The sequence below is a fragment of the Petromyzon marinus genome, chromosome 45, assembly GCF_048934315.1.
Source record: "Petromyzon marinus isolate PM22_M1 ecotype Great Lakes invasive population chromosome 45, UKy_Petmar_22M1.pri1.0, whole genome shotgun sequence".
Taxonomy (NCBI): Eukaryota; Metazoa; Chordata; class Hyperoartia; order Petromyzontiformes; family Petromyzontidae; genus Petromyzon; species Petromyzon marinus.
Window position 1 is genome coordinate 11,106,851 of NC_133711.1, and position 27,998 is coordinate 11,134,848.

The 27,998-nt window shown below is 45.9% G+C and overlaps 2 protein-coding genes across 4 annotated transcripts; one reads left to right on the forward strand and one right to left on the reverse strand.

Moving 5' to 3' along the window:
- The first annotated feature begins 644 nt into the window (after positions 1 to 644).
- LOC116952020 (regulation of nuclear pre-mRNA domain-containing protein 1B-like) lies at positions 645 to 12,165 on the forward strand. Of its 2 annotated transcripts, none has more exons than XM_032970993.2 (7): positions 645 to 988; positions 2,604 to 2,742; positions 3,130 to 3,236; positions 3,866 to 4,059; positions 6,065 to 6,191; positions 7,153 to 7,328; positions 7,863 to 12,165. In XM_032970993.2, exons 1-7 carry the CDS (start codon positions 838 to 840, stop codon positions 8,007 to 8,009), a joined length of 1,041 nt encoding a protein of 346 aa, XP_032826884.1. In that variant the 5' UTR covers positions 645 to 837; the 3' UTR covers positions 8,010 to 12,165. The 2 variants fall into 2 exon arrangements, with proteins under 2 accessions (XP_032826884.1, XP_032826885.1); XM_032970994.2 differs by having other exon boundaries at positions 649 to 988; positions 2,604 to 2,733.
- Positions 12,166 to 13,911: 1,746 nt separating this feature from the next.
- On the reverse strand, positions 13,912 to 27,996 carry POP4 (POP4 ribonuclease P/MRP subunit). Of its 2 annotated transcripts, XM_032970997.2 has the most exons (7): positions 27,837 to 27,996; positions 25,517 to 25,566; positions 24,846 to 25,117; positions 24,233 to 24,310; positions 18,105 to 18,166; positions 17,266 to 17,367; positions 13,912 to 15,451 (listed from the first exon to the last, which is right to left on the reverse strand). In XM_032970997.2, exons 1-7 carry the CDS (start codon positions 27,859 to 27,861, stop codon positions 15,315 to 15,317), a joined length of 726 nt encoding a protein of 241 aa, XP_032826888.2. In that variant the 5' UTR covers positions 27,862 to 27,996; the 3' UTR covers positions 13,912 to 15,314. The 2 variants fall into 2 exon arrangements, with proteins under 2 accessions (XP_032826888.2, XP_075930214.1); XM_076074099.1 differs by lacking the exon at positions 24,233 to 24,310.
- Positions 27,997 to 27,998: the final 2 nt, after the last annotated feature.

Sequence of the window (27,998 nt, forward strand, 5' to 3'; positions counted from 1 at the left end):
AATGCATGGATATAAATGATCATGGATATCCATTACCGGTTGGGTTATGTGGTAAACAACGCACATTATACAAGTGCATTATGGGAGCCCATTGTTCTTGTACTTCCTGTCGATTGTGTGTACTAAAATAGCAGTACCTGTTATTGTTCAATGTATGGTGACCTGTATAGGCATGCATTTAAACAATGTATTATTTGATAATTCTCTCAATTTCGATCGATTCTCTTATGAGTCTTGGCCAGTAGTAGCTAGTTTTGTACAGAACTTCAACATCATCAAAAGCAATCGAGTGTCTTTGTTGGCACGTGTGTTCTGCCACTGCTGACCGTTGTATTTGGGATAATTTAATATTTCTTTGGTGTTCTTTTAGTCTCGTGCTGATCATTCGCCCAACATATCATTTGCCACAAGTGCAATTAATGTAACAGGTCCCTGCAGGGTGGGCTGGTAGGACAAGTCTCTGCGCTGTCTATTGCTGATTTTACACCCAACAGCACGAGATTTCACTTCGTTAAAGTATTGAAAGGGGACGGACGGACACATTAATCTATTGCAGGCTGGTACACTCAGTTTACAACTTCGTTCCTACCAGTAACAGTCCTGCATTCACTTCTGAGTTATTCGAAACGCGATTTCCCCCCTCCCCCACCCATACGTGCCCCTCACGGGCCTCCGTAGGAGCCGAGGCCCAGCCGCCTTCGACTGCGCCCGGCCAGCGGGGCCCGGCTTTAAATTTTATTTTACAACTTAAACTAAAACCCACTTTTTTTGACGATATACATTTTTTTTAAAATTTTCACTTTAATTGCAATCTCCACATTAAGCTGCGAGTGAGCAATGTCGGCATTTTCGGAGGCGGCGTTCGAGAAGAAGTTATCGGAGCTGAGCAACTCGCAGCAGAGCGTCCAGACCCTGTCGCTGTGGCTCATTCACCACAGAAAGCACGCGCGCACCATCGCCAAAGTGTGGCACGGCAGCCTCAAGAAAAGTAGGCGATGATTATTCGTGTTGTCGTTATCGTCGTTGTTGTTGCTGCTTATACACGCGTTATGGCATGCGGCGAAACGCCATTGCATTTCCCCTATATTACGAGGTGCAAAGTCGTGTACCGTACAGTGCTCGCCACGGTGGCTATGAGATGTTGACAACCTCGCCTGGGGCGCAGGAGGTCGTGGGCTCCATCCCGACCCTGACGCCTGCTGCTGCTGCTGTGTATTTGGAGTTTGCATCTCGCTGTCTATCACCGTAGTTGCGTGGATTTTGTCTCTGGGTTTTCCTTCCACGTTTATAAGTGTGCGTTTGAGATTATTTGGCTGCTTTACATCTCCGCACGATAAATAAGCCACTTCCTTGAGCTATCATTTGTGGCCAGGTCGCTTCTGTAAAATAGCTCAGTGGGGCCTGACCTGATAACATAGAAAATAGTTTATTTTAAAGTACAGGGGCGGTCCCCGATGTCTTGTGACCCCCATTTAATCCTCTAAAACTTAATATTTATATCTATTTTAAAGTAAATATTTTTTTTAAAACAAGTTAATATGCAAAGAGAAAAAAATTGTTAGGGGGGGGGGGGGTTCAATCAACTGTGGGTCACAAGACATGTAGACCACCCTTGTATCGTACCGGCAGAGTGTGAGGTAGACACGGGGACGTTTGGCGCCTTTGGTACGGCAGCCTCAGGTAATCCAATTGGGAATTAGAGATATACACAGCATATATTAGACGTATATTGTATATAATACACGGGAGCTTCAAGAGAGATAACCAAACATTTGAATAAATAACTACATTTATTATCATATACAACATTATTTAAATGTTACAAGACTATACCCTACATACTACGGTAGAGTTATATACAGTGTTGTACATTGTAAACATTTTTAATATTGCACGTGAAAATGTAATGCTATAATTCATGAGCTAAATATTGCCGTATTAAATAGCACACTTTTCTTGAATCTATACCACAGTATAATGTGCACACACTGTGTTCTAGTGCTGTGCACTATGGGAAACATCGATCATTGAAGGGACCGATTTTAAAAATATAATACTTGCCACTGATAGTAACCGTGGCCAGGGTTCGAACTCGGGTTGTTAGGTTCATAGTGCATGCAGTGTAGTTCACTATAGTGTAAACCACTCCTTCACCCCTGTACCATTCATCTGCCAGAGCACCATCTAAGGTAACAAAACTCCCGAGTGGTATCGATTGTTTGATGACCCCACTCATCTCAAATGGTCTTCACAAAATTCACTGTTATTGGCCACATAAATTTGGACACATCAAAGTTTCGATTTCTCAGATGTTACAGACAAGTGACATTCTCCCTGTGGTGGCGTGGATTTTTCTCCGGGTTCTCCGGTTTCTCCCTCCGCATTTAGAATCAACGTGCGTTTAGAGTATGTGGCCGCTATACATTTCCACACGATAAGCCACTTTGAGCTATCATTTGTGGTCAGGTCGCTTTTGAAAAAGAGCTATAGAGCTCAGTGGGCCTTACCTGGTAAAATAAAAAGTTCAGTTTAAATATCTGGTCCTGGCTTGTGGACTATTGCATGTCCGTACGTATGCCTGTTGGCGATGGGAATGTGTGCAGCGAAACCAAGCCGAAAGCTCACCTACCTCTACCTGGCCAACGACGTCATCCAGAACAGCAAGCGCAAGGGCCCTGAACTCACGCGGGAGTTTTCCTCAGTGCTGCTCGACGCCTTCTCCCACGTGGCCAGGTCTGAACGGTGTGCAGTCATGATATGGGCGCCATGGTGGTGATATGTTAACTCCCTCGCCTGGTATGCAGGAGGTCTTGGGTTCGATCTCGACGCCTGTGTATTTGGAGTTGGCCTGTCTCTCTCCCCTTGGTTGCTTTGATTTTTCTACAGGTCCTCTGGTTTGTCCCTCCATATTTATAAACATGTGTTTAGAGTATTTGGCTGGGAAACTTTCCACATGATAAGCCACTTCGTTGAGCTATCATTTGTGGCCAGGTCATTTCTGAAAAAGAGCTGTATTGCTCAGTGGGCCTTACTTGGTAAAGTAAAAATAGTTTAGTTTTTATATGAAGAATCTGTTTGAATCTCTCGCAGAGCAGCCTGTGAATGCTACACTGTCTAATGTGCGTGCAGGGAGGCGGATGACAGGTGCCGGACGCCCATGCAGCGGCTGCTCCACATCTGGCAGGAGAGAGCCGTGTACGACGGGGACTTCATCGAGCAGCTACTGCAGGCGGCAAGTACGGGCAGGTGCACCGACACGTGAGCAGGAGCACAGGCTCAAATGTGCGTGTGTGTGTGCGAACATGTGGGGGAGCGGTAGTGAAGCGGTTAGCCCGCTGCACTCCGAACCCGGCGACCCGAGTTCAATTCCCGTTCACGGTCAACACCCGTGACAATTATTTGAACTGCTCCTGGGCCTCCCCGAGGTCAACTCGGCCTCAAATGAGTACCTGTTGTGTGTAAACATCACCACTAGGGAGACAGAGGCGGGGGGGGCGTGGTGCTGGCCATCTACCTCCCCATGTGCTGTGCCGGCCTTCATAGGTGCTCTCTAACAACACTTTACAGTCTGTTTAAGGCCATATGAGGGATCTTTGTCTTTTGGACGTTTGGGTGGCTGATATAACTGCCTTTTAACCCATAACATCTGAATTTGTCCCATAACCCCTTGGCTACTTTCCTTGACCTAAAAATGCATCCAACCTCCCTCAAGTGCCAGGGTGACATCACTGCCACTTATCAGCAAATGGCGATGGTAGTTGTTTTGTGCATGGTATCTTCCGTGGCTTGTACCCAGGGCAAGGTGACGTTGGCTGAGTACGCTGCTTGTGCAAGAGCCACGCTGTGCTGCGTGTGCACTGTACAGGCGAGAGAAAGACGAAGAAGCGGACGCGCGAGCTGACGGTGCCCGTCCAGCCAACACGGCGGCGTCGGGAGGCAGATGAAGAAGAGGAGGAGAACGATGAGGAGGATGAGGAGAAGAAGGTGGTGGTACTGCCAGCGGCCGTGATGGAGGACGACCACTACCTGGGGAACGCTTCGCCCAAGGAACCGCCCGAGGTGACTGAGTTGGCGGCACCGTGGCGTTTTCGTCTTTGTGTGTCCAGGAAAACCTCTAGAAGCCACGTTCGTTGGAGATGGACTTTCAGGTATGCCAGAATACTTCCCCATAAGTAAAACAGATTCCAGCTGGAACACCTTTTGCACAAAAATTAATGACCAAAAATTAGAAAAATGGAAGACCCCACTGCTCGCAGAGCACATGGGAGACGGATGCAATAGTGAACCCTGTGGTGCATCAGGCGACCATGTGCTGCGATTGTGGCACCCCTTCCGCTCTCTTTAGGGTTAAATTGTATACAAATATTTCAATTTTTATCATTAATCAAATGTCATTTTAAGATCCACACTTATAGAGGTAAAGTTTACTCGAATTAAACTGTAGCGGTGTGACTTATTTGCTTAAAATTGGAAATGTTTTAAATAGTTAAATTACTGTTTTGTTAATGGTTAATATATGTTAAATAACTGTCAATCTTAAGTGTAAAAATGACATTTATAGTGTTCTTATTTTGTATGGATATACATTTAGAAGCAACTACAAATCAGTGTCTTGGTTGTAAATATGGCTGCCGACTTCCGGGCACAACAAATTGAATCCTACTCATGCCCTTGGAGATCGCTCGCTGTGGACACGAGTTTACACAAAGACCCATGGACATGCAGTGGACACGAGTTTACACAGAGACCCATAGACATGCAGTGGACACGAGTTCACACAGAGACCCATAGACATGCAGTGGACACGAGTTTACACAGAGACTCATAGACATACAGTCGACACGAGTTCAAGTAGAGACTCATAGACATGCAGTGGACACGAGTTCACACACAGACCCATAGACATGCAGTGGACACGAGTTCACACAGAGACCCATAGACATGCAATGGACACGAGTTCACACAAAGACTCATAGACATGCAGTGGACACGAGTTGACACAGAGACTCATAGACATACAGTGGACACGAGTTCAAGTAGAGACCCATAGACATGCAGTGGACACGAGTTCACACAGAGACCCATAGACATACAATGGACACGAGTTTACACAGAGACTCATAGACATACAGTGGACACGAGTTTACACAGATACCCATAGACATACAGTGGACACGAGTTCAAGTAGAGACCCATAGAGATACAGTGGACACGAGTTCACACACAGACCCATCGACATGCAGTGGACGCGAGTTCACACAGACCCATAGACATGCAGTCGACACGAGTTCAAGTAGAGACCCATAGAGATACAGTGGACACGAGTTGACACAGAGAATCATAGACTCGCACAGAGATCCGTAGATTTCACACAGATCCGTAGGCTCGCAGTGGATGTGAGTTCACGACGTGTTCCACTTTTGCGGTGCGCTTCAGTCGAATTTTGCAGAATGTTTTTTCCATTTGGAAAAGTGATTTTACCTTCCATGGCCAATTCTCAAATATGATGTAGACCAGTACTTGCTGGGCAGTGAACTTCCTGATGTCTTGGTGGTGATCGGGCTTATTTGGAATTAAGTTGACATTGTATGTATGTATGTTGAACTTCTTTCGCACAGTACGTGCCAACCGTGCTGATCGGAGGTGCGGGGAAGGACAACAAACTAAACACCAAAGACTATTCAGAAATTAGTTTTAAATCTAGACTTAAAATGCATAGGCCCAGTGGCTTCCTAATATTGAAAGGAAGAGCCGTCCCAGACGGCCGCAGAAGCGTATCTGAAAGCGCGTGATGCGGTGACCGTCTTTGTTCGACGCTGCTGCAAGGATGACCAGAGTTTGCGCGATGGTTTATGCTCCTTGACGAAACATTGCCCACCTGTCTTAAATGCTATTCGGCTTGCGACATGGTCTTTCTTGCCATGCTCCAGAATGGCTTTCTCCATTCCAGGCGCAATTACAGGTCTCTACTTAGGTTGTGACCTCCTGTGACACGTTCATGCATGTGCTGGCCATCTACATCTGTGTTGTACCGGGGTGGTGGTGGCGGCGGCTGTGACGAGAGGCGGGGGAGCTGGTGCGGGTCCTCACGGAGTTGGAGAGCGCTGCATCGAGCGACGCTGCCGTGAGACAGAAGATTGCGTCGCTGCCGCCCGCGGTGCAGGACATATCGCAGCTGTCAAGGATCACCGGTGCGTACGCCCCTCCCCACTCCGACAATGCGGCAGTGTCGACCAATGCGATATGATACAATGTGACAGTACACTGGAGCGATTGTAATGTAATGCAGTGCTGTACGATGTGATGCAATGATACAGTGCAATGTATTCTATGTATGTTGAACTTCTTTCGCACCGTACGTAGCCAACCGTGCTTATAATAGAGTTCAACATAATATAATGGGGCACAGCTTTGAAATATATTGCTAAACAACGAAGCTCTGCCACGAAATAAAAAAAAGTCCAGTTGCAGTGCAACACACTAATGTGCAATGTGCAGCACATATTGTACACCATATTGCAATGGAGTGATATGGTGCAGTGCACGCACCATGCAACAGTGTAAAACGCAGTTTTGCACATGTAGTAGGCCATGTGTGGTGGCGTCACTGTAAAAAATAGATACATTTCGTGCAAATATACAGGGTGGTTAAAAAAATGTTGACACTTATGAGAATTTGCAACAATACCACAAGAAATGTGTCTCCGGGCTCAGGAGACCACCTGGAGAAAATTCCAGGCACGTGTTGACAATGATGGCGAACAAGTGGAGACTCTTTAACTTTTTGAAGCTATTAACATACATTTGTTATCATGTTACAGTGTATTATCCGTTCTTTTTCGATTAAAAACGATAGTCCCATTTAAGTGTTAAAATCTTGTTGAAGCACCCTGAAATTATTTGGGAAGCTGTATGGCAACATCGCTCCTACTGGCAAACGAATGCGCACTCGATGGATGGCACCGTATTCACCTTTGTTCCACACAAGGACAGCTGCCATCTGGGGTCCACTGCCTCATGGTGCCTCATTACGCGCCCCATGGGGGGGGGTAGATGCACCGCGTGGGAGGGGCATCACGAATGTTTAAGCGACGACAATGATGGTGTGGTGGATGAATGGTCGCGGGCCACCCATGTGGCACGTGAGCCCAGACAGGGAGGCGGCGGAGCGGCTGACGCTTCTGGTGGACGAGGCGTGCCTGCTGCTCGCCGACTACAACGGGCGACTGGCGGCCGAGCTGGAGGACCGGCGGCAGCTGGCGCGCATGCTCGCCGACTACACGCGCCGGCAGCAAGAGCAGCTGCGCGAAAAGGAGCGCAGGCTGGAGGTGCGGGGGCGGGCGCGGTCGTTTTTTAATTGCCGAGTCAACTGATGGGCATGATCGCGTGGCCGCGAAGTTTTGGCGAGTTCTAGTCGCCGACGGTTGTTGTTACCGCTGGCTTGGTTTTCCCACTCGGGAGGGGTACCCCAGGGTGGTCGGACCTCCTCACCCCGCCCCTGATATGGCACTGGCAGGGTTCGTCAATCGTATTTTCCGACAGGCCATATAATACAATGGTGCTGGTGGGCCACGTGATGTATGTATGTTGAACTTCTTTCGCAGCGTACCGAGCCATCTGGGCTAATCGGAGGTGCGGGCGAAGGACAACCAACTAAACACAAAAAGCAGTTCTCAAGAAATTAGTTTTCAATCTAAATGTGTTTTCCATCCACGTGACGTCACGCAGCATTGTGACTGTATAACGTTCTTACGTGTGACTCTAAAGAATGAAGCGGGACTAATGAGAAAATACAAAATTAGATTTTTCAATTTAATTTAAAACCGTGTTGCGCGTCTCTTCCTTTCCCCGTGCGCTCCTAGGAGTACAAACAGAAGCTGAGCAGGGTGACGTGGGTGAGGAGGGAGCTGAAGGCGCACATCCAGAGTCTGCCCGACCTCTCTCAGCTGCCCAACGTTACGGGCGGCCTGGCCCCACTGCCCTCGGCGGGTGACCTCTTCTCTCTGTGAGCGTGGCCCCACACCCTGAATTACAGGAAATTGATGCGCGAGAGGCATGACTCGAGGAAGCAGCGCCAGCGCTACCAAGCGTCTTATTTAAAGCATCGGATCACTGCACGTGGTCCGCGTATTTGCTTCTGGAGGTATGTTTTATTGATGTACCCTCCTGCTTGTTAAGTTTCTGCACCGTGCGTTGTATCATGGATGCATTTAATTACTTGTTTGAAACCCAGGCTTCGATTGGCTGCTTGTCACTTGCCCCGGTGATTTGCGTTTCTACACAGACTGCTTTCGTTTAGCGTTGATTCTATTCAATGACCGAGGTCTGCGCTTGATTGGACTGCTGGCTGTGTATACAGATGTCCATCTGGTCTGCTGTGTGTGCGGCAAACCAGACAGACATCTCCCCATGTCTCTCTGCACCTCCCGAATGTTTCTCCATGCTTCCCCATGTCTCCTTACACCTGCCCACGTCTCCCGTTATCTCAGTTGCACCTCCCTGCGTCTCCCTGAAACTACCCATGCTTCACTCATGTCTCTTTGAATCTCCCCAAGCCTCCCCTGTATGATCTTATTTTCGTGCAGTCTGCAGTTTGCTTTCTGGACAGGCACTCAAAACTGCTTGGCTGTTGTCTTTTTGTTGTTATCACAGACAGCAAAGTTAAGTGTTGCAGTGGCTGTGCATGTCCCCCCTTATGTGCAGGCAAGAATTGCAATTTGTTTACGTACCGTTAAACCTTCATACTTTCAAGGCGACTTAGCCACGCTCTACCTAGCGAGTCATAGGTGTAGATTATCATGGTTATAATTGCACAGTGGGAATTAATTTATTACTTATTTATTTTGGGGACGGGGTGGTGGTTATGTTTTTCCCTTGGCATTAAAACCTAAAACGTAGTACTGCAGAATGGGGCGGGGTGCAAACCACTATTAGTTGCCTAAACCCGACACAGTTGTACTGTGATCAAAATGTGCACGCCGGAACACATCCTGTCAATATATAGTTTGTGTGGGAATTTGTGATTCATTAGAACTGTCATTAAACTCCAGTCCGCATGCTTCATCGTCCCATGTCTGCCAATTGTTTAGATGGTTCAAATAATGTAAGTTTATCCGGGAAGTCTCTCACCGAGTCTCACGACTTTTTTTTAAATCCAGGAATGTTTCGTGTGCATGTGAGGGAATCAACACGCCTGAAAAACACACCCATACATGGGGATAATGTGCGTTGAACTTCTTTCGCACCGTACGTAGCCAACCGTGCTAATCGGAGGGCCTGCTTGTTGTACTGCAATCGGCTAGCCACCTCGCAGTATAGCAGCTTTTGGGAGTGTCGCATATCTCTGAATGATCCACCAACCCTTGGATCCAGAGCACTGGATCATAGGCATTCCCTACTTCACCTGACCAAAATATAGACAAAGCATATTTATGTACGAGCTATGTTTTACACTTGGTGTTAATAATAACTGAGCGATTGTGTTCTTTTAGGGCGGGAAGTCAACCTGCCCAATGCTGCACAGACAGTTTGTGTACGTATTAATGTATGCATATGTACATATACCTGTCAACCTATATGGTTTGCCCATATTATTGTACAGAGAAATTCAGTTTTTAGGTCCATAATGGCATACAGCCGTTTCTCCCTTGTGACCAATAAGGTCTGAGTTGGTCTGTAATAAGGTAGGCACTAAATTTTGACTTAAAACTTTCGTGACTGCAGGAATTCATATTCTTTGGTTCTTTCGGGAAAGTCAAGTCGATAGAAAAAAAAAAGTGAATAAAAATAATAAAAATATTTTTTTCTTATTTTTCTATCTCTGTGACTTGACGGAAAGGTCCAAAGAATAAGATAGGCACTGATAAGGGGTTGACAGGTATGACGTACAGCCCCTTTGTCAGTCCACTGCTATTTGAAGGCCTCTCCCTCACGCTGCATTGGCCATGGGGGTTGTGTTTCCAGACTGGTCAATGTGGGTTGGTGAAGGTGGCGGGGAGGAACCCAGGACCTGTTCGGATATTGCTCACTCACCGTCGATATTAGCCGTTGCCAGGAATTGAACTCGTGGTTGCTGGGGTCATAGCGTAATGCGCGAAGCACTGAATCATGGTTCCATGTCTATTACCTTTGCTCCACCACTCGTTTACCGCACCACAAAAATCCACACGGAGAGCTGCATTTTAGCAGGATGCAAAAATCGTAAAGGAGTGTAAATTGGTTAGAATTGGATTGCTTGACAAAGGTTTGAACATGTGGTAAAACAATAATCTAAACTCAATTCTTATATAAGTCCCACTTGGGAAAAACCACACGGCAAACATCATCCCCTACATACAAACCAATGCTGACTTGTAGCCCGGTATTATGTACACCTTGTGCTGTACAGACAGCTGCCACTGGAGTTCCCCTTGGCCAACAGTTTAGGAATTAACCATGCTGTAGTTACATAGGTGTTGTTATCCTACGTAATTATTAAATACAGATTGTGCAGCAATAAATGTAACATTCACTGATCTGTGCTTTAATTTAAAAAAATTGTGTTATTTCTGAGTGGCGTATGTCACAAGCTTTGTGTGATTGGATCTCATTAAAGTAAGAGTACAATCTACTCTTCAGTGACTGCATTGGCAGTGTAGTTAAATAACAGATTCAAGGCATCTTAACATCACCCATAGCACTTCCCTATAATAAACTCAAATGTACATTATAGTCTTCTTTGGTTCTTTCGGCCGCTTGTGTTGTGGCCGAAACGTCGTGAGAATATTATTGTGTTATTTTATTTTATCAATTTATTATTTTATTATCATTCTACGTGACTTTACCGAAAGAACCAAAGCAGATGAATCATTGCAGTCACGAAAGCTTTAAATCGAAATTTAGTACATTATAGTTTCAACCAATGCCTCTTGGTTACCATCAGCCTTGGACAATCCACTGCTGGATGAAGGCTTCCCCGAGCCACCACCATCTCTCAGGCTCCCACGATGCAATGATCCACCCAGCACCTGCAAGTGAGTCGATTCGCTGCCTCTTATTCAGAGAGAAAAAAAGTTAGCTTACCAGTAAGGAGGGCATCACAGATATTATCATTGATGCCAGACCTCACCACTGCTCGTTGACTCAGCTGTTAGAAGCAGGAAGTGGACCGTCAAGGTTGTGTACTTACAATCTCGGCCCGTCTGGATTTGTAGGGCTTCCCTTTGGTCACCAACCACTGGGAGCCACTTTAGTGCCTTTCTCCTTAACCCAAGCCTCACTTATTGGTGTATTTCTGTACATCGAGCACATAGAGTTGCGTACATTTGATTCAAATGCAGCATTTGTTAATCGTGGACATATATTCGACCTGTGCCGTACGCAATGTTGTCTGTTCCCAATTCACATTTGGGAATTAAAAAATACTATGGGGGAGGGGGGGGTACATTTTGGATGGCAAGTTACGAGCACGAAGAAGGCAGACTTCAATTGGTGCATCTAAATGTGGAAGAAAAAAAACTACAGAAAATACCTCTGATATTTAGTGTTTCATAGTCACGTGTGTGCACGTGTGATTGCATAGCAGTGGTTGTGGTTTTCACTACACTGCATTGGAACCCCAGTCTTCACCTAACTTCCTGCATGCATCGGTGTCAATTGGAATCTAAACCTGGTCTGTGCCTGCCTTAGATCCGCTCCACTTAAAATGAGTACCTCTTGCTGTGTTCATGAACCTAGGCACTGGGGAGACAAAGGTGGCCAGCAGTGTAGGGTGCTGCCTCCACCACTGCCTCATTGTTTCTTTAATAGGTGCTCGCAAACGACACTTGTCGTAACCCTTGCACAAGTCCGATTTTTCTAAGTATATGCTGAACCTGTAGTGCACATTTTAGATGTTGCATATGGTTGAAATGCATTACGGTGGTTATTTTAGCGTTGTGGTCAAGCGTCACGAGGGACTCGGTACTCTGTAAAAAAAATATATCAAAAGCTGCAAAGAAATTCGGTTGTGTTCTTGCCGAAAAGCTATTTTGCCATCGCTGCCGACTACGATTTTTCCAATTGGCATGAATTGGGAGTTTCGTTATGAGAAAAATGTGAACAGTTTACGACGGTAAGTTTCCATAGTGCGCGTGATTTGATATGGATGTGATTTTCCCCGAGCCATTAATAAACGTACCATGTTGACAGGCTGATTGTGTTTGAGTGAATCGCGAATCCCTATTGCCACACACCGGATGACGTTATTATAGGGAATGTGCCTATTGTCTTAACTTGGTGGGGGACAAGGCTGGGTTGGGAGTCGAACCCAGGAGGCCTGCCTAGACAGGGGAGAAGACGTCAAGAGAGTTCCAAAGATCTGGCCAATTGGGCACAGCTCCCAACAAAGATCAGGTAATCAGGTTTTAGCCAACGGGCACTAGTGACGTGAAGATGCTGGTCTCATCAAGGGGCATAAACACGCGAATTCCAATCATCCTAGCAGCGGCTTATGGCTAGCCATCAAACAAAGACGGTTACTGCATTATGCCTCTGGCCGTCTGGAACGCTCTTCCGATTAGAGGAAGCCACTGGAGCTATGCATTTTTAAATCTAGATTAGAAACGCATTTCTGTAGAAATGCTTTGTTTAGTTCTCCCCCGATTACCACAGTTGGCTACGTACTGTGCAAAATAAGTTCAACGTACATACAAGATTGGCCCCAGTGAGATGGGGGGGGGGGAGGGGGTTGAGCTGGCTGGTCGCGTTCCTCGTTCGTCGAGCCTCAGGGAGCACGCGGTGCGATGAGTGGCGGCCGCGTCTTCTCCCGCTCGTGCGACGGCAGCTCCCACCTTGAGGGCTCAGGTCCTGTAGCGCAGGGAGCTCTCGGCTACAAGTGCTTTTCGTGTGTTGAGTGTCATAGTTGTCGCGAGGTTCCCTTGAGCCATATACTAATATTAGCTAGGAAGTGCCTGCTGTAATGGTAAGCTACTCTAACGAATAAGGTGCTCAAAAAGGTGGATAATCAACCTGCCTTTCCTTGGGCATCAAAGTTTGTCGACAAAGAAATTGATTGTAGGCTTCTTGATTATTATAGATGGCTTTGTGAAAAGTGTCTTCAGTCGAGAAATGGACAATCCATGGGTATACTACATTATTAGTGTATATTGTACTATATAGGAGTGGATACAGCACGGTTTATACATTGTCGTACAACAACCCCTCACCAACCCGCGAAGGTTACGTTCCTGAAAACCGCTGTGGTTGACAATACTACGGCGTTATGGGAAATAGGGGGTTAGGGCAAATGCAGCCACGGTCAAAGCCTAAGTTGCCTGTTCCCACACTAAACACAAATAAAATACACAATGACATAATTAAAAACATTAAATGTTCAAATAACATAATTTAAAGCAATTAAATTATTTACTTTTAATACGGAGGGTTCAAGTCTATGGTGATGACATTGATGATGAGGTAAGGGGCGACGAGGTGGTTGTCAGAAGAGGGGCTTTGCCCAGCCGCTACCTCCACCTGGCGGTGTGAAGAGCGGTGGGGGGGGGGGGCTGCGACAGATTGCGCGACGATTTTAAATCACAAGTCGCGCTGGTCGCCATGCTAAGCCACGGATCCAAAAATCTCCGCACCGCGGTTACCAAATCGGTATGCGGCAGGAAAACCGTGGATACGTAAATACCGCGGACGCAAAAAACGCGGTTGGTGAGGGATTACTGTATTTTTTTATACTAAATTGGCATTTAACGATTCACCACCCCAGAAATTCAATGAATTGTCACGATTTGTCAGACAAAAACAAGAGCAGCTGCCATTCACAATGAAGTGGCGATGTCATCAAGGGTGCGGTGCTTGCGCCAGGCTAGGTGCATTTTAATGCAATGTGGGTAACGGGACACAGACCTATTTTTCATGGGTTGATACCCGGGCAACTGAATATAAACTCTCCGATGTATTTTATTAACATATTTACAATATCGTTCAGGAAAACAATGTAAAACACTGGTGCAAACAGGTCCTGTACTCCAGTATTCGCGAGGACAGATGAAACGCTTCAAAGGGGGGAGCAGTGGCAGTGTAGTGGTTAGCGCGCTGCACTACGAACCCGGCCACTCGACTTCGATTCCCGCTCATGGCTAACACCAGTGACGATTATCTGAACCGGTCCTGGCGTGGTGTCGTAAACATCGCCACTAGGGAGACAAAGGTGGTCGGGCGTGAGGCAGGTCACCCACCCCCCCTCGTGTACTGTTCCAGCCTTCAAAGGTGCTCGCTCACAGCAATTGCCCCAACAGTCTGCTTAGGCGATACAGGGGATCTTTGTCTTTGATATGTTTGTCGTCCTTCTTGGCACCTCCGATTAGCACGGTTGGCTACGTATGGTGCCAAAGAAGTTCAACACACATACATACTTTAACACGACAAAGAGAACATCCCTGATTCGACCTGCGAGCAGCTGCCGAATGACCAGTGCACGGCACCGCGCGCCGCCCAAGCGGTGCCCGAGTTTTAGAAACCGAGCAGCGGCACCAGCAACGAATCCAGCGTCCATCTCGAATCCAACCCGAATCCAACCAGGGTGAGCGGCTCTACGCATCCGGTGTGGCAAGCGCCGTGTTCTCCGGTCTTGGTCTGTGCAGCCACACGAGGACCCACCAGGGAAACCAACGATTGTCAACGGCATCCTCAACCCCACCCACCCAAGGGACGGGAGAGATGTCAGTGCACTTGACAACGAAGCCTCGTACCCATGTCCACAGCCCGGAACACACCGCCTAGATGATGAGCAGCTACAAGATTACCGTTTGTTTTCTGAGTTATATCTCCCTTTCAGGATGTTCACCTCCGCTTAGCACGGTTGGCTACGTACGGTGCGAAATAAGTTCAACATACATACACTTGATGGGCAGCATAAGTTTGTCTCCTGGAAACACCAACTTAAGTGTGTCATAAAAAATTACATTACGAAATAGTGTGAAATGAGACGTGAAGAAAACCCAATCTGCATACATACGGTCTACCAGACTGAGAATGGCTGGTTCTATTCAGACTTTATTAAACCATCACATTGCAGGTCCAAACACTTTCATCTTTCTGCTTCCTTCATCATGCCACTAAAGTTTGGAATTCCCTCCCAACCTTATCATTTGCAAAGTTCGTATGACCTTCCCCAATTCAAGAAACACAGACTCCATTAGACCTTCACAGTAGCGGTGTTCGTCGCTGGCCAGTTGGCATTTTGCGCCTAAATGTAAAAAAGAAACCTACGCTGCACACAGAAGGTGTGCCGACCGCTCGCGGGGAAGGAGGGAAGCTGCTGGCGTCTTTGTGCCGTCGCCCTTTCAGAGGTCCACGCTGCCCTTGGCCTTGAACTTCTTGGCAGAGCGCTCGCTGGAGCGCATGCAGAACATGGAGCCGTAGATGTGCGACACGAAGCCTCCAAACGCCACGGCGAAGATGCTCTTCCGCTTGGGGATCACTGCAGGCGACGGGCATGAGCGTCGGGGGCAAGCCAGACGGACACCAATGAGAAACCCAACTTCAACCCCCGACGTCAGCCCGACATTAGGAAGCTCCTGGAGCTATGCGCTTTTAAATCTAAATTGAAAACTCATTTCTTTAGAACTGCTTTTCGTGTTTACGGTAAAACCTTGGATTGCGAGCATAATTCGTTCCGGAAACGCGTTTGTAATCCAAAGCACTCGTATATCAAAGCACTCTATATCAGTTGTGATCACGTGACGCTCGGCAGACAAAGCGTATACGTACTACTCGTATTGCAAGACCTCGCTCGTTTATCAAATTCATATTTATTAAAAAAAATTTGCTCGTCTTGCAAAACACTCGCAGACCAAGTTACTCGCAATCCAAGGTTTTACTGTAGTTTGTTTTCCTTCCCCAGTACCTCCAATTAGCATGGTTGGCTCAGTAAGGTGCGAAAAAAGTTCAACAACAACAAATGTACATACAACCCAGATGCACAAAACCCTCCATCGTGCAAACCATTGCTTACCCCAGCACCAACCCAGCTGTCTATCATAGCCCTCAAGTATTACAACTCTAACATAAACCATAACCCCAATGCAGGCGTCAACCATGATATAAATCCTAGTCCTAATGTAAACCATAATATTGTATTGTTATATTTGATTTTTATGATTGTTTGCCCAGGAAAGCTTCACTGAGTCTCATAACTCTTTTCAGGAGGATCCTGCAAAGGTCTGCAGGAGAGGGCAATGATCACTATGCGTATTCCAATTCAGTAATTTGCTTGGAATGATCATATCTGGCACATTTGGACTCTGACACGGGCACACAACGGCCTGCTCTTTGCGAATGATGCGAATGCATCTTAGTCATCCACTGTGAAGCAGATGGCACGTATTATTAGGGTTGTTACACACAACCGCGGTATTAACCAGGGCGGCCGCTGGATTCGAACTGTCAACCTCTGTAACAAGCGGCAGCACACTACCGCTGGGCTACATCACCACCCCGATAACGAATTTACCGTAAACCTTGATGGCAATCGTGAACCTCATTTACAGTATGAGCCTGATGTAAATTATAAGCCTCGTGTTAACCCGAACAATAAACCCACCCCAAATAGACTCCAACCCCGATTAATAATGAAGTACAGCCCTTGATCATTCTCCTGCTGGGTGAATGCCTCCCCATGGCATAGGTACGTACGTTGAGCTTCCTTCACACCGCATGTAGCCAACCATGCTCATCGGAAGTGCGAAACTGGTCATGGAGGTTGTTTGACCATACTTCGGCAATGTGGTCAGTGTCGTTGTCGGTGAAAAGGGATACCCAAGACTGATTCGTACATCAAATACCACTGGCGGCCGTGGGTAACATCAGTGGTGATCGATGTAAATCCCAAAGCAATTGAAACACTGGTGGCATCAAAACATTTATGCATAAACATGATGATGTATGCATTATGGGCACTTGGTCAAGATGTTTTTTTTTGTCCCTTAAAAAGCCGGCCGAAATTATTCACCTCGTACAACGATACGTGATCAAACAAAAACCCAGCTCTGCTGAACGTCGGGGGAAAACATGTGCTTAAGGGTATTTGGCTGCTATAAATTTCCACACAATGATAAGCCACTTCGTTGAGCGATCGTTTGTGATAACCAGGTCGCTTATGAAAAAGAGCTACATAGCTTAGCGGGCCTTACCTGCTAAAATGAATAGTTTAGTTTTTAGTTTCAAGAGGAAGCTGGATGGCGTGGGGACGAGCGTGGGTTGCCTCATATTGCAGTCACCCTCATCAACACTCACCCTTCAGTTTGTCGTCCTTCGTGATGATCTTGAACACATTCTTGAGCTCCTGGATCATGATCCCTGTCGTTCCCACGTACGTGGGACACTTTGACTTCTCCACTGCGGCGTTCAAAAAAAATAATTAACAGACTGGCAAGCCAGGCCACAAAGGGAGCCAACTACAGCGTGTTATGGGAATCGGTCATACACACACATGTGCACACGTAAACTTGCAAATGTACATGCAAATGACTGCACGCATTAGGCACACAAACACTTGGGGCTGCATTATTAATCGCGACTCAGCTTTGGCTCGGCCTCGAACGCACAGGATCAGCTCAGGCTTGAGACGCTCGCTTTGCTTTCAAAGACATGGCTCAGCTCAGTCTCGGCTCACGGAATTCCCCGAGTGTGGCTGGGACCATGCAGGCCGGTTTGAGTTGGGCATGTCTCTGAGCCAACTAACTCGAGCCGGAACCAACCCTGAGCCAGAGCCAGAGCCGTGATAAAAAATATGGGCCCTTACACTGCACGTACGTACGGTGGGAAAGAAGTTCAACATGCATCCACTTGATTCAAATGCACACGCCTTCCAGCTGTGCAGGAGCATAATATAAAACTTCCCCTTCTCTTCTGCCGATGACTATCTTGTAGAATATATACTATATATACAAAACTGTCTACATGATGCGTATGTAAAATACTGTCTTTGTACAGCCTCTTGAGATGCAGTTGTGCATCCACGCTATAGAAATCCAAAATGCATTGTATATCACGCTGGCGTTCACAAACTGGCATTCTTTAATGCCGCTTGTTCTGGCAGCCTGCTCAGGCGAAACTCCGTGTTTGCGCCTCACCGGTGATGATGGCTCCGTGTAGGTCGGCCTTCAGCATCTTCATTTGGATCTGCTCCGAGCGCCTAGAACGATGGGAGAGAGGGATTCATGTCAGAGTCGCGTCATCCGTCTGTGGCCGATTAGCTCATCCCATCCGATACCACCGTAAGAAACATCCACGTGATTTGATTACTCGCGAACGTTGAAGTTAAGCGCGGAGCAGCATCCACCCTCTTCCTAAGGGGCCCCAAGCCCCAAACAGACCCCCTTCCTATCCCCAGGTCTCAACAGTAACAGTCGAACTGATGGCACCGCAAGGCCTATGGCCGCCCCCTTTGTGTACGTATGTCTGTATGTTGAACTTCTTTCGCACCGTACATAGCCAAGAGTGCTAATTGGAGGTTGCGGGGGAAGGGCAACAAACTATATACGAGGTTTTAAATTTTGATTTAAAGCTTTCGTGACTGCAGTAATTCATATTCTTAGTTTTTTCGGTAAAGTCACGTTGAAGAGAAACAACAAAATAATAAAATATATATAAAACAATTAAAAATTCTCACGACGTTTCGACCATAACTCAAACGGTCGTCTTCAGGTGTGTTGGTTCGCATAAATTTATTTTTAAACGGCGCATTTATTTATTTATAAAAAACGTTAGCGCCAGGCGCAACGATTTGGCAGTTTACCCAGGACTAGTCCATCTATATTCTGAAAAGAGGAGGGGGGAGACGAAATTTTTTATAATGTATGCTGTCTGAAAGCCACTGTAAGCGTGAACAATCAATTAAGACCTGAAATGGTTTATCAAATCTTTCCAATGATTGCTAAGATAGAATCCATCTTCTCGGTTGAAATTGTCTCTGTGCTTGTATATGTGGATAGCCTGATGAACGAATCTCTCATGGAAGCCAGATGGCTTGCAAAGAACCCCTGTCTTGGAAAAGTCAATGGCATGTGAGCCTACTGAATTAGAACAATGATCTGCCACGGCCGAGGTGTTGGTCCTACCGTGTTTAAGGTCTGCTTTGTGTTCACGAATGCGGTCCGAGACATGGCGTTTGGTTTCTCCAATGTAACTACTACCACAGAGGCAACTTAGTTTGTAGACACCAGGGTATTGTATGTCCGGAATCACATCTTTTACAGACGGAACCAGATCACGGATTTTATGTAATGTGTTGAAACGGACCTGGATCTTGTGTTTATTCAAGATTTTGGAGATCTTTTTTGTGATCCCAGCAATGTAGGGTAAAGTGATGGTTTTGAAAGGCTCCTCAAGAGGGTTTTTCTTCATGGTTTGAGTGATAGCTTTGCGGATCACCTCTGCGGTACAAAATTCTACTCACCTGGTATCGACAATCAAGGGTATTTCCCTGTCCCCAGACGACCTGCTTGTCAGTTTTGATGTAGTTTCCTTATTCACCAAGGTTCCTGTACCTGACACCATTGCAATCATTGAAGACTTAGTTCATCAAGGACTAAACACTGAGGTACCCCCCCTGGTGAGACACTGTTTAACCAATACATACTTCACTTGGAATGGAACTTTCTACAAACAAACTGAGGGCACCCCAATGGGCTCCCCCCTTTCTCCAGTTACCTTTTTTGGATGTCCTAATTAAAAAGAGACCTGATGGTTCAATGAGCCACTCTGTCTACAGGAAAGCTACCCATACGGATACTTATCTGAAACCGGATTCCCACCACCATCCATCACAGAAGAATTCTCTCATCAAGACTCTGTATCATAGAGCCCAATGCATATCCGACCAGGAACACATAAGCAGTGAACTCAAGCACGTATACCAAGCTCTTAGGGCTAATGGTTACTCCGACTATACAATCCGCAAAGCTATCACTCAAACCATGAAGAAAAACCCTCTTGAGGAGCCTTTCAAAACCATCACTTTACCCTACATTGCTGGGATCACAAAAAAGATCTCCAAAATCTTGAATAAACACAAGATCCAGGTCCGTTTCAACACATTACATAAAATCCGTGATCTGGTTGCGTCTGTAAAAGATGTGATTCCGGACATACAATACCCTGGTGTCTACAAACTAAGTTGCCTCTGTGGTAGTAGTTACATTGGAGAAACCAAACGCCATGTCTCGGACCGCATTCGTGAACACAAAGCAGACCTTAAACACGGTAGGACCAACACCTCGGCCGTGGCAGATCATTGTTCTAATTCAGTAGGCTCACATGCCATTGACTTTTCCAAGACAGGGGTTCTTTGCAAGCCATCTGGCTTCCATGAGAGATTCGTTCATCAGGCTATCCACATATACAAGCACAGAGACAATTTCAACCGAGAAGATGGATTCTATCTTAGCAATCATTGGAAAGATTTGATAAACCATTTCAGGTCTTAATTGATTGTTCACGCTTACAGTGGCTTTCAGACAGCATACATTATAAAAAATTTCGTCTCCCCCCTCCTCTTTTCAGAATATAGATGGACTAGTCCTGGGTAAACTGCCAAATCGTTGCGCCTGGCGCTAACGTTTTTTATAAATAAATAAATGCGCCGTTTAAAAATAAATTTATGCGAACCAACACACCTGAAGACGACCGTTTGAGTTATGGTCGAAACGTCGTGAGAATTTTTTTTATTGTTTTATATATATTTTATTATTTTGTTGTTTCTCTTCAACGTGACTTTACCGAAAAAACTAAGAATATGAATATATATACGAGGTTCTCTATTGTGTCTTGGCCAAGGTAATTTATATTTTTTAAACGCGTGCTATGTTTTCGGCAAATTATGTTCCGATTATGTTATTGGCATCACGTTATGATATTAAGATGTTTCCATGTGGAACTCTTTTTAGAGAATGGTAGATGTTAAGGAATGGCCTCTGGAGAGTGATTAATACTGCGGTTGTGTTTAATAACTCTAATAATAAGTGCCACCTGCTTCACAGTGGATGTTGAAAATGCAGTCGCATCTTTCACAAGAGTAGGCGAAATATGGCAGATTTGAAAATTCCCAGCAGGTTACTGAATTGAAATGCACATAGCAATCATCACCTTTTCCTGCAAATCTTGGCAGGATCCTCCCAAAAAAGGTAGCTGTTAAGGAATGGCCTCTGGAAGGTGATGTCAAAACTACTTCTGAGTTTCCTTCAAATAGCTCTTATTCACACTTCGTATTGTGTCTTATCTCAAGCTCTGCCAGGGGTGTTCATCACATGGCAATAAAACTTTAAGTGGCTATTGTTGGAACTTGCCAAATGAGATTAAAATAACATTTCATATGTTGGGTTTTTTCTGTGTAGTCATTGATGATGGCACCGAGACCATTATTTGACTACACTTCAGAACCCAGAATAAACACAGGTGACTTAAATCTGGATTTCCAAAACAGGACCTCAGCGGCGCCGACTCTAAAACAAATCTATTTTTTATTTGCCAGCCAAGGCCTACTGAGCTATATAGCTCTTTTTCAGAAGCGACCTGCCAACACATGATAGCTCACATGATAAGCGAGTTATCATTTTGAAATGTATAGCAGACAAATTTTCAAAAAGCATGTTTTCAAATGTGGAGGGAAAAACCAGAGGAGCAGGAGAAAAATCCATACGACCACAGGGAGAACACGCAAAGTCCAAATATACAGGCGTCAGGGTTGGGATCGAACCCACGACCTCCTGCATACCAAGCGAGATAGTTAACATCTTGCCACCATGGCACCCCACTCACTGCTCTCACACAGGCATTATGATGAACCAACTTAGATACCCGGCCACTTGGTGTATATATATACACATTTAACTTAAATTTAGATTTAAAGCTTTCGTGACTGCAGTCATTCATATTCTTAGCTCTTTCGGTAAAGTCACGTTGAAGGGAAACAATAAAATAATAAAATATATATAAAACAATAAAAATTCTCACGTTTCGACCATAACACAAACGGTTGTCATCAGGTGTGTCGGTTTGCATTAATTTATTTTTAAACGGTGTATTTATTTATAAAAAAACGACAGCGCCACGCGCAGCGATTTGGCAGTTTATTTAGAAGGACAGGTCCATCTATGTTCTGAAAAGAGGAGGGGGGAGACGAAAAATTAATGTATGCTGTCTGAAAGCCACTGTAAGCATGAACAATCAATTAAGACCTGAAATGGTTAATCAAATCTTTCCAATGATTGCTAAGCCAGAATCCATCTTCTCGGTTGAAATTGTCTCTGTGCTTGTAAAGGTGGATAGCCTCATGAACGAATCTCTCATGGTAGCCAGATGGCTTACAAAGAACCTCTGTCTTGGAAAAGTCAATGTCATGGGAGCCTACTGAATTATAACAATGATCTGCCACGGCCAAGGTGTTGGTCCTACCGTGTTTAAGGTCTGCTTTGTGTTCACGAATGCGGTCCGAGACATGGCGTTTGGTTTCTCCAATGTAACTACTACCACAGAGGCAACTTAGTTTGTAGACACCAGGGTACTGTATGTCTGGAATCACATCTTTTACAGACGGAACCAGATCACGGATTTTATGTAATGTTTCGATTTAAAGCTTTCGTGACTGCAAGGATTCATCTTCTTTGGTTCTTTCGGTAAAGTCACGTAGAATGAGAATAAAATAATAAATTGATAAAATAAAATAACACAATATTCTCTCGACGTTTGGGCCACAACACAAGCGGCCTTCATCAGGTGAAGGGACGAGACTGTCTGGAGGACAGCGTTGGAGTGAAAAAGCCACGCTCAGATCGCGACCTTTAAGCTGTGTGAGAAGAAACAAAGCGCCTTGACAAAGGAATTAGCATAGAATTTAGCATTGAAATGGCTGAGTGATTAGCTTGTGACTGGTCACAGAAATGGCTATGTTAAAGTTAAAGCATACACATCCGCAGAGGCACCCCTTGACAAAGGAATTAGCATAGAATTTAGCATTGAAATAGCTAAGTTAAAGCATACACAATTTCAATGCTAAATTCTATGCTAATTCCTTTGTCAAGGGGTGCCTCTGCGGATGTGTATGCTTTAACATAGCCATTTCTGTGACCAGTCACAAGCTAATCACTCAGCCATTTCAATGCTAAATTCTATGCTAATTCCTTTGTCAAGGCGCTTAGTTTCTTCTCACACAGCTTAAAGGTCGTGATCTGAGCGTGGCTTTTTCACTCCAGCGCTGTCCTCCAGACAGTCTCGTCCCTTCACCTGATGAAGGCCGCTTGTGTTGTGGCCGAAACGTCGAGAGAATATTGTGTTATTTTATTTTATCAATTTATTATTTTATTCTCATTCTACGTGACTTTACCGAAAGAACCAAAGAAGATGAATCCTTGCAGTCACGAAAGCTTTAAATCGAAACATTACATAAAATCCGTGATCTGGTTCCGTCTGTAAAAGATGTGATTCCGGACATACAGTACCCTGGTGTCTACAAACTAAGTTGCCTCTGTGGTAGTAGTTACATTGGAGAAACCAAACGCCATGTCTCGGACCGCATTCGTGAACACAAAGCAGACCTTAAACACGGTAGGACCAACACCTTGGCCGTGGCAGATCATTGTTATAATTCAGTAGGCTCACATGACATTGACTTTTCCAAGACAGAGGTTCTTTGTAAGCCATCTGGCTACCATGAGAGATTCGTTCATGAGGCTATCCACATATACAAGCACAGAGACAATTTCAACCGAGAAGATGGATTCTGGCTTAGCAATCATTGGAAAGATTTGATTAACCATTTCAGGTCTTAATTGATTGTTCACGCTTACAGTGGCTTTTCAGAACATAGATGGACTAGTCCTTCTAAATAAACTGCCAAATCGCTGCGTGTGGCGCTGACGTTTTTTATAAATAAATAAATACAGCGTTTAAAAATAAATAAATGCAAACCGACACACCTGATGACGACCGTTTGTGTTATGGTCGAAACGTCGTGAGAATTTTTATTGTTTTATATATATTTTATTATTTTAATGTTTCCCTTCAACGTGACTTTACCGAAAGAGCTAAGATAAATACATTTAACCTAATTACAAAATTCAGTAATCTTATAACTCTCATGACCCGTACTCATGAAGCAGTGCATATGTGCCGTCCAGTACTGTGACATGCTATTAGTCACTTGAGCAACTTGGGAATGTGAAAACTGGGTCATGTGACGAATTAATGGAAGGCAGAGACGTACGTTGTGGACTTGAGTCCCCCAAAGAGGTCGTCAATGTACTGCAGCCAGAGTTGGTGGAGGGGCAGGAACAGGGCGTACCTGTCGAGAGACATACAACACACGAGTGACGAAGAGGTTAGGGGCTTGCATTCTCCCTGCGAAACACAATGATGCTTCTCCCATGGCCACCGTTCCTTCACTGGGACACAAGTGCTGCAGCCAGTTTGACAGCATGTGGTCAGTTGAAATGAACCGATTGATTGATTATATAGTTATTGATAATTGAGAACATGGTGGAGAACTTAGTTTTATATTGCAGAGGGGTTAAAAAGCACTGTAGTGCACAAGTGACTGAAAGCACTGGATAGAGAAACAATTTCACAGGCAGAGGATAAGAGATTATGGCAGATAATGAATGAAAATTCTGAGCGGAAACAGTGATGAAGAATAAGAGCAGACGAGGAATGAATACATACAATGAACGGCGAATAGAAATGATCACAGACAAAGGATAAGAGCGGTTGACGAATTATTAAACAATGAATAAATAAACAATTTGATAGAAACATTAACGGGAAAAGTAGGCAAGCAGTCGCCAAATAATCGGTGCAAGAGGCTAGCCATCAGACGCCACCTCTGGTTCTCTGGCCGGATGTCGAAGAGGCCCAAACGACGGCGCTCGCGGGACGACAGCGGGCGGCCCGACGCTGGCGACGCGCCAGAAGAGGCCGCCGACGACGATGCCGCCGCCTTCTTCTTGCGCTTGGCGCGAGCGCCCCTCCCGCCCTTGTTCAGCACAACGGCGTGCCGCTTCAGCTTCTCCTCCAGCAGGTCGGGCTTGGCGCGCGGCATGACGCGCCGCAGCATGGCGCTCACAAACTGCCTGCTCCTGTCCCTGTCGAGCGGCTGTGTGGCGCGGAGGGGATAGCAAGAGAGCGGGCGGTCAGGATGGTTGGGAGCGGGTGGGGGTTGGTGGAGCGGAGGGTGGGAAGGAATAGAAGCGGTTACAATGTTAGAAGAGTCATTCTAGAAGGGGGGTTAGAACTACTCCCAGCGGTTATTTGCAGGCGCGCTCGCGCGGTGGGCGGGTGGGTGACGATTCGTCACAGAGTGAGGACGTGTCTCCCGAATTGGGGGCCTAGCAGAGAGACGACTTCCTTCTAGGCCCGCATTTGTCATTCAGGCACTTGGTGGTGTATGGGTGCTGTGCTCTGGATGAAGACGATATTGAGAAATCAGTGGTTGCCATGCTCCTGGAGTTATGTTGAGGCGTTTTGATGGGTAGGGACGGTTTTTAAAACTCGCCTGGATGCTGGCCCCCTCCACCTCGGCCGGAGAGAGATATCCGTAAATTCCTGCAAGAGCAAACATCACAAGCAGGGTCACGTCAAGCGGCATGTAATAATCCATCTCTTCACGTCGATTTTTTTTATATGTGCATAAAAACACCCTTGGAAGGACAGCTTATTTGTTTCAGCTGATTCATGGAAATGACCAACTGCAACATTACATTTATAGACAATTTTACAAGCACTACACAATAGCTAAAAAGTAACCGTTATATGATGGCCTCGATGCTTAACCATCAACATCCGCTCAACAGAACCATCCATTCTACAGCTCCCCAAAACAATGTTGTACATGGCAGGAATAAAATGTTCAAATGCTTCTTTATATTTGTTATTGAGTAACAGCTAACCCAGTGGGCAGCGATTCATCTCTTTTTTTACGTAACATTTTATATTTCTCTTCTCTAGCTTTAAAGGGCACCAACAATCCGTGCAGCAACTTCTAGCAGTGGATACAATTTAGTTGCTTACGTTTCATATTTTTTGTACACGGTCAACATAAACGTCGTTCTGTAAACAGTCTCGAATGTACTTCTTGTGTATTTTACTCACCGACTCTACTGAATCAATGGGCATCAGCACGAAAGAGTCCTGTCTGGTAAATATTGTTTTAACTCACCTTTTGCCTGTCCAAGGACGGGTGTATTGCAGTAAATCTGACACTTGCAAGCGAAAAGCAGAACGTGACGTGATATTCATTGCATCCATTCGTGTGCAATTTGTCACGCCGCTGTGACACAGACCTATTTCATTTGAAGGTTATAATCCCTTGTTCATCATGACGTCCAACAGCGTCACGGAGATCACGTGATGACGTGGGGGTTCTGCCTGTGTAGTGAGAGTTGTGAGTTGACGCCGAGGAGGGGGGAGGAGGCGCCTCGCCCCCCATGTGGAGTGACGTCATGCGCGGGACACATTCTTGGCTCATTATAGCCGTAAATTGGTTGTAATATTGAGCTGTGCTCATAATGCTATTAATGTAATGCAACGGATATCTATATTTTGCTAATGTCTCGTAAGTTTATCCCATTCTCGTTCACGGTCAATTCAACAAATAATTCCCGCATGAAACGAAATCCTACTTAAAAGAATTGTATTTTAAGATACACGTGTCAAATACTGTAATTGTGTCCAGTGGCTCTATGTGGGGGTCTCGGATGTGTGGCCATTGAGTCGGTATTTTGGCCCAATTTGTGGAAATTTATTTGGAATAATTATCACGGAGTGACAGAAAATTCTACCTCTCCCCCCCCAAAGATCCGAGCCAACTTGAAGACGATGGCAGGGCACTGTTTTATTCAAACCTTCTTGACTGCTCCATTAGTAAGGCTATGATTCAGATAACGCCTATTACATTAAGTTAAATCGCACCTCCGATGAGCACGGTCGGCTACGTACGGTGCGAAAGAATTTCAACATACATACAAGACACCCCTCTTCATGGCTCGCTCATAGTAAAACACGGTGGCTAGGATATGTTAACAACCTCGCCTGTGATACAGGAGGTCGTGGGTTCCATCCCGGCCCTGACGCCTGCTCTGTATTTGGGGATGGCGTGTCTCTCGCCATCCCCATCAGAATCACGCGCTTAAGAGTATTTGGCTGCTATAAATGTTCACTTCGTTGAGCTATCATTTGTGGCCAGGTCGCTTCAGAAAAAAACTATACAGCTCAGTGGGCCTTATTTGGTCAAATTAAATTATGTACAGTATTAAAGTACCGCTTACAGCGCTCGCGTGCATAATTGTATCGTGAATTTTTTTTATCTTTTCAATATATTGATACCGTTGACTGCGACCAAATCACTCTAAAGTTATCCGATCTTATGAGATCACTGAAGCCAAGTGGTTACTGAGCGTGGGGAGAGCTCAATGGATGGGTGATACACAGTGGTAGGGGAATTAGAGGGACAGTGCAGCTAACTCCACCGTTGTACTGTATTCTATGTTCCCATGTCTACGGCTGCTCCCCAGCCGTTACGAACAGGTGCACTGAACCGGCGTGTGGGCGGTCTCTGCGCGTGCCATGCAGCGGCTCTCAAACTATTTAGGTAAAAGACAAACCCCCACCCCTCTCTCTCCTTGGAAAGGTTGCCGATCCCTGGCCGGGAGTCTGCGCGTCTCCCTCTCTCTCTCGCTCTCTCTCTCTCCGTGGTCGCTGGGGATTTTATTTCTCCGGATCCTCCGGCATCGCCCAAACCGTGACTAGGCCCTGGCACTACATCGAAATGTCCCGCCGTTAAACCGCCTAAACGACGAGGGACGTGCGCGGCTCACCGTGTCCATCTCGTTTGCTCTCCATCTTTGCAGCAGCAGCAACAACAGCAACAACAACAAAGACGGCGCCGCGAGGGCCGAGTCCGGGCACGCAGCTCGCCTCGCTCGCCTCCCTCGACTCGCCAACCAACGTGCTGGAGGTGTCGACGAGGCCCCTCCCCC

Excerpts from the sequence above, each read along its gene's own strand:
- LOC116952020 (XM_032970993.2), top strand. The coding sequence starts at position 838 with ATGTCGGCATTTTCGGAGGCGGCGTTCGAGAAGAAGTTATCGGAGCTG. Across the intron at positions 2,743-3,129 it reads CACGTGGCCAGGTCTGAACG|GGAGGCGGATGACAGGTGCC; the intron begins GTGTGCAGTCAT and ends ATGTGCGTGCAG. Across the intron at positions 6,192-7,152 it reads GCAGCTGTCAAGGATCACCG|ACAGGGAGGCGGCGGAGCGG; the intron begins GTGCGTACGCCC and ends ACGTGAGCCCAG.
- POP4 (XM_032970997.2), bottom strand. The coding sequence starts at position 27,861 with ATGGAGAGCAAACGAGATGGACACG. Across the intron at positions 25,567-27,836 it reads GAGCAAACGAGATGGACACG|GAATTTACGGATATCTCTCT; the intron begins GTGAGCCGCGCA and ends TTGCTCTTGCAG. Across the intron at positions 17,368-18,104 it reads ACACGGAGCCATCATCACCG|TGGAGAAGTCAAAGTGTCCC; the intron begins GTGAGGCGCAAA and ends TGAACGCCGCAG.